This window comes from Athene cunicularia, assembly GCF_003259725.1.
Source record: "Athene cunicularia isolate RWA chromosome 13 unlocalized genomic scaffold, athCun1 chr13_part1, whole genome shotgun sequence".
Taxonomy (NCBI): Eukaryota; Metazoa; Chordata; class Aves; order Strigiformes; family Strigidae; genus Athene; species Athene cunicularia.
The window spans coordinates 13,596,911-13,618,922 of NW_020799117.1; the positions used below are offsets into that span (position 1 = coordinate 13,596,911).

The 22,012-nt window shown below is 36.7% G+C and overlaps 1 protein-coding gene across 1 annotated transcript in view; it reads left to right on the forward strand.

The window, feature by feature from the left end:
- The window catches only part of LOC113485423 (probable G-protein coupled receptor 19), a 1,363-nt gene extending 1,231 nt beyond the window's left edge, over positions 1-132 (forward strand). The window contains 1 exon segment of the mRNA XM_026858553.1: positions 97-132. Coding sequence (XP_026714354.1) covers positions 97-132 — 36 coding nt within the window.
- The last annotated feature ends 21,880 nt before the right edge of the window (positions 133-22,012 follow it).

Here is a 22,012-nt window from a genome sequence, read left to right on the forward strand (position 1 = left end):
AGCCAAAAAAAAAAAAAAAAATCACGTTGGCATTGTGGACATCCCAGCTCTGGCCAAAACTGTCACCAAAAACTCCATCTATGATGCTTTCTACAGAGAAGTAAAGAGGAGGAAGATGGCCTGGGCTGTTGAGTCTGACCCTCCAGATAATTTTGTCTAGCTGGTTTCATTGCTTTAAAAATTTACCCTGTACGCCCAGAACAAGTAGTTTTCCCCCTGTTTTCATCCAAGTTACATTTCCATAGTTTTAGAATAGATTTAGGGAAAATTTTTTTTTATTTAATTAAATGTTTTGATTTTGATGTGTGCAGTCTCTTTTCTTCCAGTTACATCCTGCTTTTTTTGGAACTACTCTCCCTGAATCATGAGCAGAACCTTTCCACGTAACAGAAACACTATGACACTCTCTCTACGTAGGGGAAAATGGCAAAGGGAAACCACTGCTTTTCTATACCCCTGTATATAGAGAGATATAGGCATATACATATAGGCTATACATATAGGCTGCGGTGGTTTAGGCCCTGCCAGGACCTGAGACCATGTTGCCATTGTCCCTCCCCCGCCCTGGGACCAGACAGGGCAGTGAGTGAGATACAGACCCCGGGGTTGAGATAAGGAAAAATTTAATACAACAGCGTAACAACAACAAAACGAACAATAACAATAAACAATACAGTAGTAACAATGAAGAGAACAAGAGATATACCGCACGGATACAACAGTGAGGGTACTGACCTGGACAAAAGCTGTCCCAATGCTCTTCCTGCGCTTGGGCACCCAGACCTGATGTCAGCATGACAGCTAGAGCTCCCTCCCCACTGCCGAGGAAACTTAACCCTATCCTAGCTGAACCAGGACAACTGTCAATGCTGTAGGTCCAAAATATCCCTGATAAAATTTCCTTCATTAATTCAGTGGAAGATTCCAGAAGGTCAAACTGACATTAGTGGAAATAGATGATTAGTCAAATTAAATGAGAACTGAAGAATTGAGTTTCATGAATGCCTGTTTGAACACTTGATCCCTTAAAAAATATTTTGACATCTGTAAAAAAAAAAAAAAAAAAAAAAAAAATTTGGTAACTGCCAGCTTAAGTTCAACCAGAAACGAAAAATACTCCAAGAGAAGTTTAAGAACAACTGGACCCCATTCTAGCAAAAATCTGGAAAGGCTTAAATACAAATATCTAAAACCATACAAAAACTTGTTATCTCTCAGAAGTCCTATTTGTTATAGTCTTAGAGCTAGCCTATTAGATTTCAAAGTGCTGAACTCATTCTTGAAAGTGAACGTAAACTTCTTCAGACACTGAGATGTTGTAAAAACAATGTTAACATTTCTAGTGGCTAGACATCATCCTTTATAAAACTAAAAGAGATGAATGGGATCAGATCAGATTCAGCTGATGAATTGCTTCTTCAGTGGCCACTATGATCCCTAGACACAAGCAATCAGTATGAATTTTCTGACCCTGGCTATAGTACTCTATTTCCCTCATCCTAAAGTTGACCCCGGTGGCAACATGTAGTCTTAGAAAATGTAATTCCATTGTAATGGCCAGCTTGTACACATACTAGATTTAAAACCAGCATGATAGAAAATTGGTTGGTCTCTCAAAAATCTTGCTGCAGATTCTAGTAATGTCTACATTCATCCAGAGAAAGGAAGTAGAGTTATGGCACAGTCATGGGCTGAAAGTAGTCAAAAAGGAACAGAGGCACAGCTCTACACATTTTGAAGGCAATCATAACTAAAACTTACATGGGATCCAAGTTTCCAATATTTATTTTTTCCAAACCTACATATAGGGATATCATTTACATTTTCAAAAAATATTAACTGTTGATCAAAAGGTAAATTTTCTAAGGTTTCTCTTGTTTTTTTTTTTTGTTTGTTTGTTTAGGGTTTTTTTCCTCAGATTCTTTTTAAAAGGATGGTCAGTTTGTGGTGTACAGAAAATTATTTTTAGTTTCTAACTAAGTTATGATAGAGAAGATATGAACTTTTTAGTAATTATTTAAAAAACAAACATTTGAATCTAAAATAGTTTATAGAGAGAAGACAATTTCATTACGTGAATGCATAAAAAGGCCTAGTATTTAATCAAATATTGCTAAAACTGTTTGTAATTGGAATCTTTCTGTTCCAACTGCTTTCAAATGTCATTCCAGTAGTTATAGTACTAAATTCTTAAGTTTCTTCCTTGTACCTTGCACAGAGCTCTTAGCAAGCCATTTGGATACAGAATTTCCTTCACAGTGACTGTATTTAATTATTGTAGTGTTGCTGGGTAATGCTAGTGTTCTGCAGCCTTATAAAGATTTAAATACTCTTTTTCATGAGACCTCAGAAAACCGTGGTAAGACAGATACTATCATGTCCACTTTACAGAAGACTAAAGCAGAATTAGTTCACTGTTTCATTGAAGTTAACCAGTGAGTACAAATTGAAGCTAAACCTGAACTGTAATCTTAATCCCACACCTTTACTGCCAATCAGTCTTCCAGGAAATACGTAAGAGCAATGCAGCTCGACATTTCTCGCAGTGCTCTTTCATACATTTGAATGCAATCACATACATTTCCTTCAAACATCCTACTTAGGTTGTTGCAATGAATAGGTGAGAGCATTAAACATATCTTGGTGAGATACCTACTCTCAATTAAGTTATATTTGAAAGTGAGTCCAAAAATAGGAATGTGAACAGAAAGGGTGTTGATTTAAATGGAAGTTTTATCCATGGTGTTTACATCAAGAGTGACAGCAAAATTACTGAGTGACTTCAACATTCATACATGTGGATAGCTTCAGGGTAGTCAGTATAACAGAAACAGTGCTTGTGCTAGACAGTTTGTATACAGACAGAGTTCAAGTGATTCCAAAGTCAACAGAACTGCTTTTTTTCTGTGATTAAATTAATTTTAAGCAGAGGAAAGTGTATTTCTGATACATTTTACAAGAGTCTGGAAAGGTGGATAAAACTAAAAATGACTATTATAATCGTAGAATGGTTTGGGTTGGAAGGGACCTTAAAGATCACCTAGTTCCACCCCCCTGCCATGGGCAGGGACACCTTCCACCAGCCCAGGTTGCTCACAGCCCCGTCCAACCTGGCCTTGAACCCTGCCAGGGAGGGGGCAGCCACAGCTTCTCTGGGCAGCCTGTGCCAGGGCCTCACCACCCTCACAGGGAAGACTACTTCTTCACATCTAATCTAAATCTACACTTTTTCAGTTTAAAGCCATTACCTCTTTTTGTATCACTACATGCCCTTGTAAAGAGTCCCTCCCCAGCTTTCCTGTAACCCCTTTAAGTACTGGAAGGCCACTATCCTTCTCCAGGCTGAACCCCCCAACTCTCTCAGCCTGTCCTCACAGGGGGGTGCTCCAGCCCCTGAGCATCCTCGTGGCCTCCTCTGGCCCCACTTGAGCAAGTCCGTGTGCTTCTGCTGTTGGTGTCCCCAGAGCTGGACACAGCACTGCAGGGGGGGCTCACAAGAGCAGAGTATAGGGGGAGAATCCCCTCCCTTGCCCTGCTGGCCACACTGCTCTTGATACAGCCCAGGACACGTTTGGCTTTCTGGGCTGTGAGTGCACATTGCTGACTCACAGACAATTTTCCATACACTGATACCCCCAAGTCCTTCTCCTTGGGGCTGCTCTCAATCCATGGATCACCCAGCCTGGATTTGTGCTTGGGACTGACCTGACCCATTTGCAGGACCTTGCACTTGGCCTTGCTGAACTTCTTGAGGTTTGCATGGCCCCACCTCTCCAGGCTGTACAGGTCCCTCTGGATGACAGCCCCTCCCTCCAAATGCATCAGCTGCACCACACAGCTCGGTGTCATTGGTGAACTTGCTGAGGGTGCCTCGATCCCACTGCCCATGCCAGTGACAAAAACATTAAACAGTGCTGGTCCCAACACTGACCCCTGAGGAACATCACTCATCAATGCTCTCCACTTGGACACCGAGCTGTTGACTGCAACTGTTTCAGTAAGGCCATCCAGCCAACTCCTTATCCATTGAGTGGGGACATGGATTTGGTGGATGAACCGCTTGATGTCCAAGTGGAGAGCAGTGACATCCGGTGGCCTTAGCTGACTTCCTCTTTATTGAGATGCACTGCTCCTGAGCTTGAAGGAGGTGATCCTTGAATATCAACCAGCTTCCTTGGGACCCTTTTCCCTCCAGGGCTTTATCCCATGGTACTTATGGTCAGATCATACTATATCTCAAACAAACCACAGTAAATCAATCACCCGTGAATCTTAAGAGTAAAATTTCACTTATTTTTTCTTAAATTGTGCTGCTAAATCCTCAAAGTAATATAATAAACCTAATTGGGATTGGTTTGCATGACATTTTTCCAATTCACATCTCTGGCTATTTTGTTTTCAAGCCAGCAGCTACAGAATTCTCCAAGATTATTTCTCTTTTTAAGCATTCTTTGATTTACTATATTAATGCCAAAACTTGGATATTTTACTTTTTTAAGATTCATAATTGTAAGCCTAAATAGAAAATTATTTTAAAATAGTTACAAAGGGAGTTATCCATTGTTATCTAATTAGATATTCCTTGCTGAGCAAAGGACTTGGTATAAAGAAGTATCCTAAACTTTTGGTGGTGTTGAGAACCACTCACTCTATTCCCTGATCAAAAAAGGCTTTCTAATCTTGTACCAAGCTTACCTGCACTGCTTTAAAAACATGCAGGTGTCCTGGGTGTAGAGGCCAAGGCTTTGGCAGCAGGGGTGCCCTCTGTAAGGAGAGGCGTGCTCTGCCCCATGCTGGGTACAGCCAGCGCCAGGCAGCTCAATCAGCCCCCCGAGGGACATGGCTGAGCCAGCCCCTGGAGCTCCCAGAGTGCCGGGGCCAGGGCAGTGGCAGGAAGTGGTGGGCAGTCTTCTAAATTTTTGTTTTCCTGGGTACCTAAATCTATTTTAATTAGCAATAAATTAATTTTTCCCAAGTTGACTCTGCTTTGCCTGTCATAGTAAGCAGTCTCTCTGTCTTCATGTTGACCTATGAACTTTTGCATCCTATTTCACCCCCCATCCAGTGAATGAGGGGTAGCAAATGAGCAGTTGGGTAGACGCATGACTGCTGGCCAAGGACAACCCACCACAGCAAGTCCAACTGTCTACTGCCTGATTGCACATAAGGGCTGTGGCTAGACACCCTAGCATGGTCACATGAAGTGTTATTCAGTCATTGCACCAGTTTTATTTGGTCTTTTTTAGTTCTGTCAGTGAGTGTAAACTACTGATCACAGTGAGGAATGCTTTACCTCTTTATGTTTAACAAAAGAGACTTTTTAGGAGGTCTAAATAATTCTGCTTGCTTGTTATAGATCAAAGGAATAACCTTCATTTGGCCCTCATCTCACAAGAGCAAGGAACAGTAAGCATTCAGAAATACTCTGAGTGCCTCCATATGAAGTCTGAGGAACAAGAGAAGTCATAGTAGATTACAGACAGTAGAGAAAACTAGAAGAGATTAAAGATATTTGAAAGAGTATTTGGGAAATTTTTCATGGATCTTCAGTAGATAAAACAAAGCTAATTTAACTTTCATATCAGGTTTCACTGTAAAAAATACAAAAGATGCAAACCAAGATAACAGGCACAGAATAACCTCTGAAAATATGTAATGAAGTTATTTCATTTTTAAAATGTGGTAATGCATTTATGACTTCTATTAATCAGCTTTTCTTCCCTGTAATAGTAGCTTCAAGGAATTAATTTTGCCATAATTTAACACTGATCAAACCGTTTTACTTTTCAAAATGGCAGGCATTAACTACTTTCTGCATACTATCTGTGTTTCTCAAAGGAAAAAAAACCTTTCGCCACAAAAAACAGAGAAAAAGCAGACATAAGGCCTATTTTTAAGAGCTACAGTCAAACTTGTCATATAACACAGAGTTGTTGCAATCATCTATATAAGGTTTGTCAACTAATGCCTGAACTACAATGTCCTTATGTCTTCTGAATGCATGTGCTATCAGGCTTTTTAACATGCAAATCTACTGCTGTGATAATGACCACTTCTGTTCAAAAGGCTGGCTACTGCTCAAGTAGTCCTGGGTAACCTCAGGTCCATAGAAAAGTGTTGCTTCTTCACACTGTGCTGGTTTCTCAAAATAACAGTTTAAAACACTATCAACACTACACTTGGCAGGCTAATGCCACAAAAACACTAACACTGCTGCCAGTTTTTTCCAAGACATGTTACTACTGAACCTTCTTTCATCAAGAAGTCACAGTAAACTAGGTGATTATCTTTAGAAAGAAAATTAAAGAGAAATTTTTGAGTAACTACCGAAGATTAATACATCATTTCCTAAATGAGCCAGTCCAGATCGGAAGTATTAGATGCACTCTGTATGGAGGGAGAGAATACACCTGTATGTTACCCAAAGAATAATTAAATATAAACAAAACATGTAAACAAAAAATTTTTTACTGTAGGCTCCTATAGTCTTTCCTATTATGCTACTACTAACAAATATCATAGAATGACAACAGAACTTTGAAAACTTGCTTCCTTTTAACAGCCTCTAGTCACGTTCTCCAAAGTCCCACACTGAATTCGCAACACTTACCTCTCTCTCCTCTTACCCCTAAACCCAGATGTCCGTTTACTTTCTCATACCAGTCTTTTATAGACTCTGATGGTTTGCCAAAGTGTCTACACCTGAGCACACTCTTGCACTGAGGATAGAGTCAACCCCTTGCAGTCCTAGTCTCCTGATTAAGAGACCGCTACTTAGAAGACAGCCTGTGCATTTCCCACAAGTATTTCTATAAACCAGAACTCCACTGAAATTAGTTCTATTACAAATGACCAGAGGCTGGATTTCAGTTATTTAGGAGCCTGAACAGAGATACATATTTAGTGCACTTTCCAAACCACTTTCCCCCTTCTGCTGCATCATCAGTTATCAGCAAAATCAAGAACTGATGTGTACTAACTGCAAACAAGTGATACTAATGAAAGGTCCTTTTCAAGACCTTAGAGGCAAAAAGAGCTCATATTTTTTTTTATATTGATTTTATAATTCAACAAGGAGGAGCAGATACTCCATGACCTGAGCAAATTCAATTAATGAGACACTGAAAGGAAAGCAGTAGTTAAAGTCTATGTGAAAAGGTATCCATTTCTCTACTTTTCCTTTTGGTGAGTTCTATTTCTCTTCTCCATGTTTTGAATCTGAGTATCCTTGTCCCCTTTAATGACAGTTTGTCTAAGGAACTTTTCTCATTTTTCTTCTTTTTGAATGAAATCTATGTGCTAGAGATTAAAAAGAACTTTAGCTGGTCAAATTCAAGACAGCCTTAAATGAAGAAAAAAGAACTGTACTGATTTCACCATAGTTTGCTTATAGCGCTTTAGGTTTTGGCTTGCAGTAATTTTTCAGGATAAAACCCACTTGGAGAAAGGCTATATTATCCACCACCAAACTCAATACTTCTGTTGTCTCTCTTTTCAGAAAGAATAAGCAGATATGGCTGCTATTAACTTTGTCAGCATCAGCAGCCTCATGACACATGGCGAGAAACTTTCAGAGCTAATCTAAATTAAACTTTCCGCTGGTGAGTGAATTAAAGGAGCAGTCTGAGGACAGAGTTCATTCCGGTATTAAGTGAATATCACCACTAATGCTTCTTTACTGCTTGCAGATTAGCACCAAATAAATAAATAACAACTGCAAATAGAGTAAAAACAATGTACTTCTAAAGTGAATTAAGTAATTAATTCCTGGGAAATGTGATAAGGGCAAATCCTGATATAACTAAGAGCAAATATTCAAACTTGCCTTGGCACAGGATCTTTAATAAACTTAACTTCAGCAGGTGAGGGGCAAATCAGAAATGGAAGGTTTGAAAATTTACATTCCTCAAAGTGGATCCAGAGCTGTGTCTCCTAATTTGTGGCATTTTTTATTACAAGCCTTTCAATGGACTCAGATGTAGAAGAATCCACTCTAAGAAGTGGAAAGTTATGCCCAATGTATTTGTGTCCAGATTAAGGTTTCTCTCTTCCATGTGACTAGCATAGGAATAATAACTAAACAATTAATTTGTCCCATATTGTTTGTGACTGGAACTGACCATGAATTGAAATTGTAGACTTTAAAGAATAATTTTTCAAGACAAAGTATTTTATTCCTGTAACACTTAACCATTTATCCCTCCTTGAAGTTATTATTAAACGTTATTTCTTAAATCAAATCTTCAACCATAAAAATACATTTCTTGAATGTTTCTTAGCCTTATTGAACTTTTTCCTACTTTTGGATCATTTCCATGTTAACTGACAAATAAAAGTAATTTTTCCCCCCAGTCTTCTGATTAAGTTCAGTGAATAATTTCATCCAATGTATCCTAGAGCAGCACTTATGCAAGTTGTCTTAGAAATATGTACAATTTAGTTATTAATACTTGTAACTTTTGGTCTATATATTATAAGAGTTATCTGAAAATTAGAAGAAAAAATCCAAAGCACAGGCAGTCACTGGACAAAAACAATTCATCAGGAAGTGACCTTTAATATCTAGCGATAATCCCTCCCAAAGGAAGCTAAACTTCAATTTAAAAGTTAAAGAAACATGTATTAAGATTCAAAGAAATGTCTTATTGCATGCATGGCTTTATTCTACCAAGAACAAGTTTTGCCGAATGAAGGAATGAATGAGTCAGGGAGATACAGAAATCAAAATAATCTTTGGGACGTCTATTATTTAATAGTGTGGAATGTTCTCTCATCAAGGTCACCTAACTGTTGTGTATCACTGCTGAACGGGAACATTAATTAAAATCACTGATGATGAATACTCATCGTTAAATGTTAATAAATGAAACTAGACGCTTGTTAGATTTTCCAGAAGTCAATCACAGCTTTAAATTAAATATCACACTAAATACCCCAAACTGGCACATACTGCTTTACTAGGACCAGTACTAGAATGCAAATTAAAGAGAATGGTAGATTAATACATCATTCTGAGCAGAAACTTTTAACTTATTTTTCTCTCTTCATTTGGATAATTCTACTTCAATATTTTTTTTTTCTTTTCACATGATAGATTCAGCAGCATTATCAGTGTTTCCCATTAATCATGTACCTAATGAATGGTATGTCCCTGTTACCCTTGGGCACAATACTGTCATGTGGATTGTGGTATTACTATGGAACACCATACAGTTTCCATTTATGCCCCCTGCCCTTAGAAAAATTAATTTTAGAGCCTGCACATTTTTTCTTCTTATCTCTTTTTATTAGAGTCAAGGTCACAGGATTATTCTTCTGGTTGCTTTTATTTTTTTGCTAAGATATGAGACATTCAATGGAGTTCATCTAATTCAACTATTCCACTTTTCATTCAGTACTCTATTATGATAAGTGCAGGATTTAATTTTCTAGAGCATAAGCAGGTTTCCTGCACTTACTGCTGTATCTGCAAACCCAACAACCACAGGGAATGACAACCAAGGGAATGACAGCCACACTGAACTAAGCAATATTCTCTAATGTAAATAAAACCTATTATTCATTACTACAAAGATTTAGAGGTTGTGTCTCTTCCCACTAGTAATATGTAGCTCCTTTCCCTCATGCTAAGACTGCTTCACTCCAGTTTTGCTGTTCAGACTTCAGAGGGAAAGCTCAGCAGTTAGGTTATTAGTTTATGCTGTGAGGAGCCTGATTTCAGTTACGTTCTCTTCTGTTGGCTTCCTGGTGACTGAAAGCAAGGCATTGGCCCCAAACATCCAGTATTACTCTGCTGTCTATTACCTATTGATTTCAACAGATGAATAGACTATTAGATAAGTATCTTTATGAATATGGAGCTAAGCTTAAAAATGTCCTGTTTTTCCTGTGATAGACAGTATATCTCATCTGCACATACAATTTAATAGAGTACTGGAGCCCCAGTGAATGTTGCAGATAGTTACTTTCTAAGTTTTTTTATTTTTCCATGTGATGTTAGCACCTGGGACCTAAAGTAAAATCTTAATTCCAAGTCCAAAGCAGTGAAAGAGCATAATAAAAGACAGATTCTGCCTCACAAAAGACAGATTCAGGTTATTATGCAATGACATAGAAATAAGGTCTATTTCTAATTTGATTTCCTCCCCAGTCCAAAATTCTGGCTCTAAATCAGTCAGGCTTACCTTCTTAATTAATATGCCTTATCTCTTGGCTATGCAGACTCCTTTCTTATTTTGTTAGTTCCTGGGGTTTTTTTGTTTTATCCTAATAGTATTTTACTTTTTTTCCCCTTCTTTCTCTTAATGAGAAAAAGAAGTCTCATTTACCTAGTGGTATCAAAGAGCAAACAGTTAAGAGAAATAACCTGCAATTTAGACAACAGAGTAATTCATTATCTAATTCTACATTTGCCTTCCTTGTACATCACCTCCCAAGTTCAAGCAAGATTGAAGATCATCAGAGTGCAGTACAGCTGGGCAACAATACTCAGGCAACAAGGGCATCGCTGAGAGAACAGCTACATAGGATACAGTGAAAGTACACTTTATGTAGGCTGAACTTGTTTCAAAGCATTGTGAAAACAATTTCTATTGCTGTTTCAAAACCCCTAGTTAAAGAATTTCTTAGGTAGAAAACCTCACTATTGTTTATTATTGTAGAGTAGGATTTCTAGTAAAGTATTCAGGAGTAAACTCTGAAGCAACAGAAGTTAATAAGTTTTGCCAATTCCTTCCATAGCTGTGTCAATTTTTAAAAGTTAATCCTTAGTCCAGGACTTCAATTTTCAGCTACATAAAACTTCTGAACTGACACCTTTTACTACACCACTGCATCAGACCTCTGGCATCTGTGGCAATTAATAGTGCTGGTCACATATTTCTTAGAAATTGACAAAAACTTTTTCAACAACAGAAGTTGAGAAATTAAGAAGAAGGGGGACGCTGGGGGGAGGCAAAATTAAATCCGTTGTCAGAGGCTACTCTTTATTCCCTTCATCCTTCACAGTCACCTTGACCACTATTTGGGATACTGTAATTGTCCTTTCACAGAAACATGGTTTTCTTATTGAACTGCAAACTTCTGATCTTGTCAATGTCTGCTGAATGATATGCTATCGAATTTTGTACCAGCTGGGCCCAGCTCAGCTCTTTTTTCTTACTCTCAGCTAGAGGTCTCCTAATGACTCAGAACTGTAAAGTGCATTCAACATATCCCATCTTGCCTTCTACCAGAAACTCAAACTACTGCCATGAATTCCTGCCCAAGGACAGGGCAAAGCAACAAGGAAATGTTAAATCTCTTCATTTACTCCCTCACTGAATAGGAAGATAGTAAGACAGAAAGACCTCAAATTGTTCATAAATAGAATTTTGAGAGAAATGAATGAATGTGACTTTCAATAAATTAAGCCCTCAGATAAGTCACTGACCATCTGGCACTTGGCAACATAACTCATGAAACTACTTTGGTGAAGCTGTGGATTGAAATATTACATTCTTTCTCTCTTTTGCTTTTAACTGACTCATAAAGCTGAACAGCTTACAAATTCCGTCACAACAAATGTAATAATGACTCCTATCCTCTTCACCTTCTTGAAATAATTTTTTAATAGCACTTTTCAGCAATCCACAGTGACATGTTGTAGGTGGGCTAGTACCTTGGAATAACTTTTATATACCTTCTGATTTCATGAAGCATTTGAAATAGAAGGCTGTAGGAGGGAAAACCCTTTGCTGATACATTATTTGCAGGTCATGCTGTATATGCCCCTACATATTTGCAAGATGACAGTGTTAACAGTACTAAAATTAGGGATAACATTTAGAAAAAAAAAAATCTGCATAAGAGGTTTAGCAGTTTCAGCTTTCCAGAATATCATGTGCTTGGCAGTTGATACCAAGAATACAGTAGATAATTTTAAACATAATCTAAAATTGAATTTGAGCTACAAAAAGAACAATCAAGTAACATACTGCTGTAGATGTTTGAACAATAATATTATGTTCCCAGCCAACAGAACAGAATTTTAATATGTATATAGTTCTCTAATTTTTAAAAGAACTGATGAAGTTAGTAACTGACAAGCCAGTTCTGAAGACACAGACTTCATAAAACACTTATAACTGGTAGAAATTTTCTTTGATGAGTATGACAGCACTTGCTATTTTGGAAGTTCCTTCCATTATTTTTGGAGTTTTCAAAAGCTTGTGTAGAAATACGTTATTAAAAATAAAATAAAAACGTCTTTAAGGAAAAAAAGTAACAAAGGTTGAATAAAGCAAGAGAAAAACAAACATACTGTGATTGAAGTGTATAAACAGGGGTAAAGGTGTGCAGACTTTGCACTGCAGGATTATGTGATGTAAAAGAAAAATCTCACTAATAAGTAGAATATTTCAGTTGTTTTCTTAAATTCGTCAGATTTTATATATTTATAGCATTATATACTTATTTTCTTTCAATTGTTAGCCAGGCTGGCTGAATTGTTCTCTTGTGTGCCAGCCTTTGACCTAGTAAAGCTGGAATTCCTCCCCACCCTACTTCTGGGCCAGGAGAGCTCCACTCTGACTACTAGTCCTCTGCTTGCCTGGTGGGCAGTGGGACTACTAAACCCTAATAGCAAAGCATTGCCTTCCTCTTCCCTACGGATGCACAATCTGATATATTGTCAACTCTTTGGCCATCACCTGCAGATACTGGGAGTTAGTGCTGCTGTCATGATCGCAAGTGTCTGTAAATGTTCTTGTAACATGTGACCGATACATTAGACATCTAGAAAAGGGGCAACAAATGACATGGAAGTCAAACTCCTGCTAGTGCAAACAAGGCCAGAATGTCAGTCCACCTGTTCCATTGTGGGTTGGGTTCTTTTTGAGTAGGATGTATCTCACTAAGCCTGACTTTTGTTTTACTATAAATACTGTATGACAGAGACAAACCTAAGTTTATGAATGTTGCAAATGTTATTGCTACAGGAACGAACATTTAGAATTTAGAGTTCTGAAAATCTAGTACACCTTCCTAGCATTTTTGTAGGTGGGTTACCCACATACGATAGCAAACAGTTCTCAAACTGACTTGAGAATCTGGAATAACTTCCTTGTATAAAACCATAAATTCTAGCATTTCCAGCAAAGAACAAAATAAACATCTGTAGAACAGGAACATAGGCCTCAAAGACCATACAATCTATACAGATGAAGCTGTGAATGTGACTCCCTGCTAACAAAATATGTCTCTGGTTTCCTTCCATCTATGATTAAATCTCACCTGACAAATTAGTAAGTAGAATCTATCACTGTAGCAGCTAAAGCCCTTTATTTGCAGAAAGTAAAATTCAAAAGTTGTACATCAAAGGAAAATAAATAAATCTGTGCTTGAACATCCTTCACAAACTGTGTTCCTGCCATTTCTTAGACATACCTATCACTAAGAGGGTTAAGAGACCACATATTTTGTGTTTATTGAAAATTAGTCATATAATGATTTATTAAAGATGTCATAGTATCAAATACCTTTTATGTTTTCTTAGTATCTTCAATCATATTGAACAAGCAGTGTAACAAGATAGACTTTCCTTACATTGAATGGCATTTAGATGTAGTGTGAATAACATTGGAGTGGGAGGCCTGAGTGAAAAGAGTAATGCTTACATTTGCTCACATGAGGTTTGTAGAATAAATTTTAAAAATTGAGATACCACCTGATGTCACAATGATGGTTGACAACTCCAGAAGAAACCAATAGGACTAACTGAATCAGCATATCCACCTTCCTTTTCTTCCCATTTTATTAGGAAAAATAATTACCGTTATTTTCAGGATTGCCTCTGGGAGCAAAATAACTCCTCACTATCAAATAAAAACATGAAGAAAGATATGCTACAAGTGATGAAAACATTTCAAAAGCAGGTGAAAAAGGAAGTAAAACTCCAAACTAATTTTCTTACACCTGGCATAGATGCACCAAGTCATGAACTTCTGGCATGTCTTGATTTGTATTCTTCATGGAAAACAGAAAATTACAGACTTGTTGTGAAGAACAGCTCATTTAATCATCAAGGTTACTTGTAAGTGTCACTTAATAATGCTACCAAACTGATAGAGGAAATGATGATTTGATTATAAGTGGTAAATCTGCATACAGTAACTCCTGTCATGATGTCATAGTTTTATTAAGAGGATCCAGCTTGATTTTGAGCTAAAGAGAGAGGCACTGCAATCCTATGCGCAAGAGGAAAAAGCGAATGGTAGACTAAGATTTCTCTAGCACTTAGAAGCCTAATCTGATTTAAATTCTTGCTAGTCAATTTATCTGTATTACAGTAGTGCTCATAGTAGCTGAGAACAGAACTGGCACATGTAGTTCATGCATACATCAAGAACTGGCTATTTCTTCTAAGATTTTTACAATATGCTTTGAAAAAATAAAGAAAAATATACTTTTAAACTGTGTTTTACAGATGGAAAAATGAGATGTACAGTGTCTGTGGCAGAAGAGGTAGCACCCAAGTTATCTACCTACTTGTATATTACCTCCTTCATGCGTTAGTCTCAAGTCAAGCCTAGAAGTAGAACATCTTTGTTCCTATTGATTAATATAATAAACTGGTATTTACCAGATACTTTCACAGAAGGTAGGCAAATCAAGTTCTATTAATTTTTCTAGTTTTATCTGATTCAGGCTGGGAATTATAAACAAAGACTGATGGCAACACTACAGATCTGTTCTTCCTCAGTTTTGTAATTGTTAAAATAATATGTAACAATCAGAAACATCACACACAGGAGAAGGTGGGTGAGCACGTTACCCCATGTTACCTACCCCACAATGCTCTGGCTAGAAGGCATTTGTAGGTGCTGCAACTGGAGATCCCCTTAAGAAGTATAGGGATTTGTACCTATGTGTTACACAATGCTGAATAAAACACAATTATAAACATTCCTCTTTTTTTTTTTTTTTCCTTTTTCCCTGAAGAGAGAGGAAGCGTCATCCCTGTGCTTTTGAATCTAACTCTTCACTGCGTTTGCAACTGCTTCAAGTGTTTAATAATTAAAAAAGGAAATATTCAGATTATATGAAGATTTTATTTGGACTAATTCAAATTTTCTTTTCTGTTAAGATAGATGAAGTGAAATCATCACTTATTTACACAGTTTTAGTAATAAAACGTGTATACAAATGAGTTCTCTATTCATTGCTGAAAGAAGTGAAAAAGTTAAAAGTATAAAAAAGAATATAAGCATCATCTGAAAGTAGGATAGATGGAACAGGAACAAAAAAGATTTAATAATGAATGTTTTCTATCAACTCACATGTTTCATCATAATATTGATTTAAAGTTGGTTCATAAAGTACTCTGATGCCTGTAATTCCTACCAACAGTTTTTTTTTTTCTTGAAGCATAAGTCTTGTAATGAAAACTGCTGTACCCAATTTCTGTTCCCAATACACATAAACTACAAGTTTATTTATATTACTCAATTTTTTTAAATTGTGATTCATCTAAGGTACTTTGAAATGTTCTGACCTTTTCTGTTCCTACCCTCCTGCATAATATCAGCCATTTGCATCATAATTTTTCATGGCGCTCATATGAGAATGGTAAGCAATCATGGGGAAAAAATTGCTTTATTGCTAAATTCTCTTATATCAGCCCAAAATGAAAAATCCTTGTAGTTAATCCACATTTCCCTTGTTCTTACTGAACCTTATTTTCAAAATCATGGAATCACAGAATGGTTGGAGTTGGAAGGCACCTTCAAGATCACCTAGTCCTCCCCCCGCCCCAGCCACAGGCAGGGACACCTTCCACCAGCCCAGGTTGCTCACAGCCCCGTCCAACCTGGCCTTGAACCCTGCCAGGGAGGGGGCAGCCACAGCTTCTCTGGGCAGCCTGTGCCAGGGCCTCACCACCCTCACAGGGAAGAATTTATTCCTTACATCTAATCTGCATCCAACCTCTTTCAGTTTAAAGCCATTACCCCTTGTTTTATCATTACACGCCTTTGTAAAAAGTAAAAATAGTGGAAAAGAACTTATTTCTAATGAAATGGAATTAATACCACAGAAAATCAAAAACATGAGAGTGAAAATAAAGCTAGAAGGCAGGTAGGAATTCAATAGCAACTAGAGAAATAGAATGTTACCAGTGTTATGCTATCAATATCCAAGAATATGCAAAGACTCAGTACACCATTACTCTCACTTTTCTTGCTCATGGTAGACAGCCTAATCATCAACTAATACATACAGAGCTATGCATATTTACTGTCATTGTGTTTGCAAACCATTTAACCCTGGATAAATATATTTACAGCTGTATGATCTACTTTGAGTTAGCGCAAGCTTACAGGAAAAGAAAAAATTAGTTGATTTTGTACCAGAGATATTCCTGACTCTATCAGCTATTTGTTGTATAAGTACACAGCAAAAAATTTGAAAAGTTTCCAGAAGCACAGGAAGGGAAAATCCTCAGTACAGAAAACCATGGAATGCTTTTTACCTAGTTTTCTTGCAATGTCTGCTCCATCAAGGGGAATAAACTTAATTAAAATTACAGAATAGAGTGTATGGTTCCTAAATGATAAGACAGTTTATAAAATGTCATTGGATATTATTTTTGTATCATGATACGAATGGTCTGTTACAATGAAGCACTCTTCTCCAAAAGCAAGATACAACCACAATAGCTAACACAATTTAGGCAGTTACTGTATAGATGATAACTGATCATTTAAAGGCCTTTTTCCACTCAGACCCACTCCTAGGTTCAGTAATATAATGGTAAGCTCTTCACCTTGCCTTGAGGCTTGTTTATTACATTTCCACAAGAGTTTCTCTCCCTCTGATGGGATTAACACACATTGTCAGTTCAGAAGAACCTGAAAGAAGTTTATGGGAACATTTTTATTAAAGCCAGTTATATTTAACAGATTGTGTTATTTACAATTGGTTCAATTGTTATGGGAAGATTATCCATTGACTCTTTACCAGTTTTTCCTTTCTACCACTAGCCTAAATAAGAATTATTTTGCCACAAAATAAAATTGTTCTCCCTAGAAATGAATAATTTATGTTACTGTGGCCTTCTAGGAGGTGAGCATCTGTAAATAAAAAAATAGTTGAATATATATATTTGTCTTAATTATGATATATTTCTCCTAGTGTTATAAAACTATATCAAGAATAAAATAAAATATGGCACAAACACTAATAAATCAGGTCAGATATGAAAATACATTTGGGCCCTATACTAATTCATTATGGACAGATTTATTTATAGATCTATCTGGAATTTGAACAAATTTGATCACTCATTTGGTGCACACACTTCTGAAATTGATACAAGCATTTTTCAGTTAAGCTAAACCACGTAAATAATCACATTGAAAAACAACATCACCTTCTTTAATCTACTCTGAGACATCACTGATGAAGAGATATTTCAATGCTAAGGAGTACACTGTTGTCCAGGAAAGCGAGGGTAAGTACAGAAAGAAAACTTTCCAAAAACCTCAGAGAGAAGGAAATGCAGAGTCTAGGCAGTGAGTTGTGTACTTTTAAAGGTTCGTTTCCTGAGGACTTTCTTCCTGTTATGCCTCTGATGCAACATAAATCTCCCCAAAATTAATGGTGTGCTTGACTTTATCGGGGTTCCTATTTTTTACAGAATCTTGCCTGTTTTTTAAATAACAGAATATTCCCAGCAAGATTTAGGACAAAATTTAGAATTTATGACAGGAATATAATCCAGTAAGGCTAGAAAAGTAGTTGAATGACTGTGAAAGTATAGCTGTTAAACTGAATTTACCAGAAGTTCTCTGTCAGTGAGTAGGCAAGTAGGCCAACAAAATGTCTACAAGAATGATTATGGAGACTGTGAAACATGTCCAAAAGCTGCTTGAAAATCTGAAAAATCCTGCCATTACTGTGTTAAAATTTATGAACACTAGAGGTTCAGCTGAAGTGAGGATCTGACTGCAGTCTGGTCTTCTGATCTGAGTATAGCACAGGTTTATTTTATAATGTACTTTATTTTAGTCCTTAATGTATCTATTAAATGAACAAATGAATTATATTTCATCTAGATAAACCTCTTTGTCTATGTTTTGTCTGAATCATGCTCTCATCAATGTTTGGTTATGCTTTTAAACAAATATTGTTGGCATAAATGGAAGCAAATCCAAAGGAAATGAGTTTTGATTTTTTTCCTGGTATAGACAAAGTTTCTAAAAGTAGAGAGACAGTTTCTTCAGCCAGCTACATCTGTTAATGATGAGCCTCTTTCACAGCACTCTTTAAAATTATGTTATCTTAAGAAATTATGTAATTTCTTATTTGAGGATATAAAATAAGAACATAATATTAAATACAATTACAAAAACAAAATATAAAATTACATAAATAAATCATTTATGCAGTCATTCTCATTGCACAGAGGAACATGACCCACCATAGTTGCTCACAGAAGAACTTTGATTCCTGTGACATTTTGACTAGCACATTGTAAATGACATTATTTGAATGGCAAAGACATCAAAAGGTAAAGGAAAATGGCTATTTATAATGTAGGGGAGTATTACTTTGTTCAAAGCTGTGATTATAATGAAACTATCTGATTTTCCATATGAAATAGGAACAGTCATAAAGAGGTTTATGGCTATATTCTGAACAGCTGCTCAGGTCTTATCTAATTGGAAATACGCATTGTAGCCAAGTGAAATGGCCCAGTGAAATGTGTTTAATGTGTTAAAAATTGCTTCAGAAAGGAACAGAGAAATAGCATGTCTTATAAATGAATAAGTAAAAAAAGTTTCTGAACTAATCAATTAGTGAAGAACATCTGACTTCAATACTAAATTTTACCATCTAAAGATGTAACTCATATTGTGTTTTCGGCCTTACTGGATTCACTAAAATAGTTGATCTTTGGTAGGTAAATTTGTATTTTGGAAATTATTTTTCATTTTATTCTTTCTTCATCCTCTGTTCTCATTTATATCTTCAGTATATTTGTCCATACAAAGAAAAGGATTCAAGGACCTGAAGGGAATTTTTATTTTAGCTGTGGGCACCTAAGTTTCAGTGTGTGACTCCTGACATCAGCCTTTCAGCTTCTGTGTGACCTTGATGGGGCCCAGATGATGTCAAGTGAGATATTCCTGATGCTCCTGATTCTGCTTTTCCCCCTAGTACCTCTTTTGACCATGCTGATAAGTTCTGTACCAAGTCTTCCTAAACATCATCAGAAGTAGTACACTCTGTTCTGCCCCGACTCTCATCCTAGCTAATCAGGCTGGTAAATGTTTTTGGAGCATATGTACTGAAGAGTCTTTTGACAACTTTCAGATATGTCTGATTTCTCCTTTAAACTAGTCAGGCCTGCACTTCTCATTAAAAAAAAAGAGCTTTAAAACATTAATTTCTGTCAAAGTTTCAAGGCCCTCTTCTGCCTAAATAAATTTAAATCTACATTGACTACCTCCAAAGAACACATCTCGAACTGGTGACAAAACTAATACTTCAGTGTCTTGGACTGCAACTTTCGCAGGCATGATACAATGATTAACCACTATCCCAGACCATTTTCAGAATCATTGCATCTCTGGTACTATTTACGTTTTAAACATGACCTACATTCTGTATTAATGTGATGCCAGTGACAATTTAACAACCACCTGAGGATCTGTCCACTTTCCATTTTACATAATGATACACACAAAGAAAGCTTCTGTCTAGTCCCAGCCGCTATGTTGAATAACCTTTCACTGCACAGAATATGCAAGTGAGTCTACTCTGGTTTTATTTTTGCACAATAAGAAGCACTGCCTGAATCAACTGGAAGTTTCTTGGCAATGTTACAAAATTTTGGGTAGTAACTGAACTCCTAAATAAAGAGTTAGATATTGGAGAAATCAAGCATGAAGTGTGGTAGACAGCTTCAAGCCAGACACTAGAGACACTCCTCTTCCTTTGGAGACACACTGTGGCAGACTGTTTCTGATGGATATTACTGTGTATTTAATTTGCAAATTAGCTGTGCAGATCCGATCATGTAATGTAATAAATATTTTCTTTCAATTAAACTCAAAAGTCTTGAAAGATCAGATACTCATAATTATTGCAGGTATGCTTGCAATTTCAATTTAATTTATTAACTAATTTCATGTTGAAATTGGTACCATTTAGCACTGTGATTTTCAGTTTTCATATCTGTACAAGGCAGAGAGAATAGCTACCATTTATTAAGGCTATCTATTTACTTCATTACTGCAGATGAGCTTGGATAAGAGAATATCAACAGAGCACTTCTACTATTAAAAAGGTTGCTTTTTAGTTTCCCTCCTACCACTTTATGTAATATAATATCTAAAAATGCTAACTTAGGCCATCTGTTCTTATTCCTATTTCCAGTACACTTTTTTTTTTTTTTTTTTTTTTTTTTTTTTTTTTTTTTTTCTCTGTTTCATTCCCTCAGTTTAACTCGTTTTAGCAGTGCTGGAGCTCATTCTGTGACATTTTGCTACAGGGAAAATCCATGTTTATTTCCATTTAATAGACCCAATCAAACAATGAATATGCAAACTCTGGAAATAGCAAGACTTTTGAAAAAGAGAGCTGTGAAAAAAAAAGAAAACTGTCTACTTATAAATACAGAATCGAAATGTTAGAGAGCAGCTGTAATGAATGTTACGACGCAGAACAAGTATTATAATTAGCCTCTAGATACTACAAAGGAATATACGAGGCACTGCCCAGATCAACAAATAGAATAAAGGAAATATGATTTAATTACACTAAAAAATGTATGGGGACAGAACTAAAACTCTGTGAAGTTTTACAGATTAATAGTTTTTTCACTGCCAAAAGAAGTGACGAGTAATATTTGCATATATATGGATGGCACTTCAAACAAAAAATGGGAGATTATTTCAACATTTTGCTTTCTATGTTGGTGAGGACAAGAATAAGAGGCAAAAAACCTGGCCTAAGCTTGGCAGGCATTACCTTTGGGATCCTGATGCCAAGAATTTCCAGCTGCTTAAGCAAATTTCTGCCCACACTTTGAAGCAGTGTAAAAGAGGGGTCGGGAATGTGATCTGACAGAACACATCTGAAAATTCAGTTAAACTATCCATAAACCAAATGGAAGGAAGCAATGAAGAAAACTGTATAAATAACTCTGGGTCCTTGTGCAGTCATTTCTCTGTTTAAAAGAGTCTAAGTTATTTGTTTTCCCAAGATTTCCTTTCACAGATGCTGCAAAGAGATTTTTTTTCCCCCCTCTTTCTTTCTGCATGATTGTTACTGCAGTGTCCATTAGGGAGGATTATTTTGAGAAACAGTCTCCCCATCTGTTGTGTCTTCTAAACAATGTTAAGTAGTATTTTTCCTCCCTGGAAAAACTGTCCCCATATTCCATTACTGCTGTGCAGCAACAGCCTGGAATGAACACCTGGGAAGTGCGACTGAGCAGAGCAGTTTTTTTCACTGAAAGTAAGAATGGTCTTACATTCAGATAGAAAGTTATGCTCGTAAAAACAAAGAGTACATCTATTAATGCACTATAACCTGTGGCTTAAATCCCTTCATACCTCAGCAATGCACTCTGCCTGCAAGAAATGCCACTTTTTGTTCTCCTCTCTGGTGGAGGAGAGTGGGAGCTGCAGCACAGGGGCACAGCAGTGCTCTTCCTCACACTGCAGGCAGAAATTAGACGTCTAAGTGCTGGGGTAGCTGCATGGTTCCCTGACAAGGTCTGGGCAGTAGCTGAGCTTATCTATTTCGAGAGTGGAAGGAAAGAAATTTCACATGTCAAAAACTATCTCAGGGCCAGTAGGATAATAAGCTCTAAAACAAGTTTAAATTTCTGAATTTTTGCTTTTCTGTATCTTCACTGAGGTCTGTGAGTTTTCAGTTTTGACTCTAAACTTGTGAGCTTTTTCACACCTCTCTGTGTTTTTCATGGAATCTGTTTCATAGACCCTGATGAATAACAGACAAATAA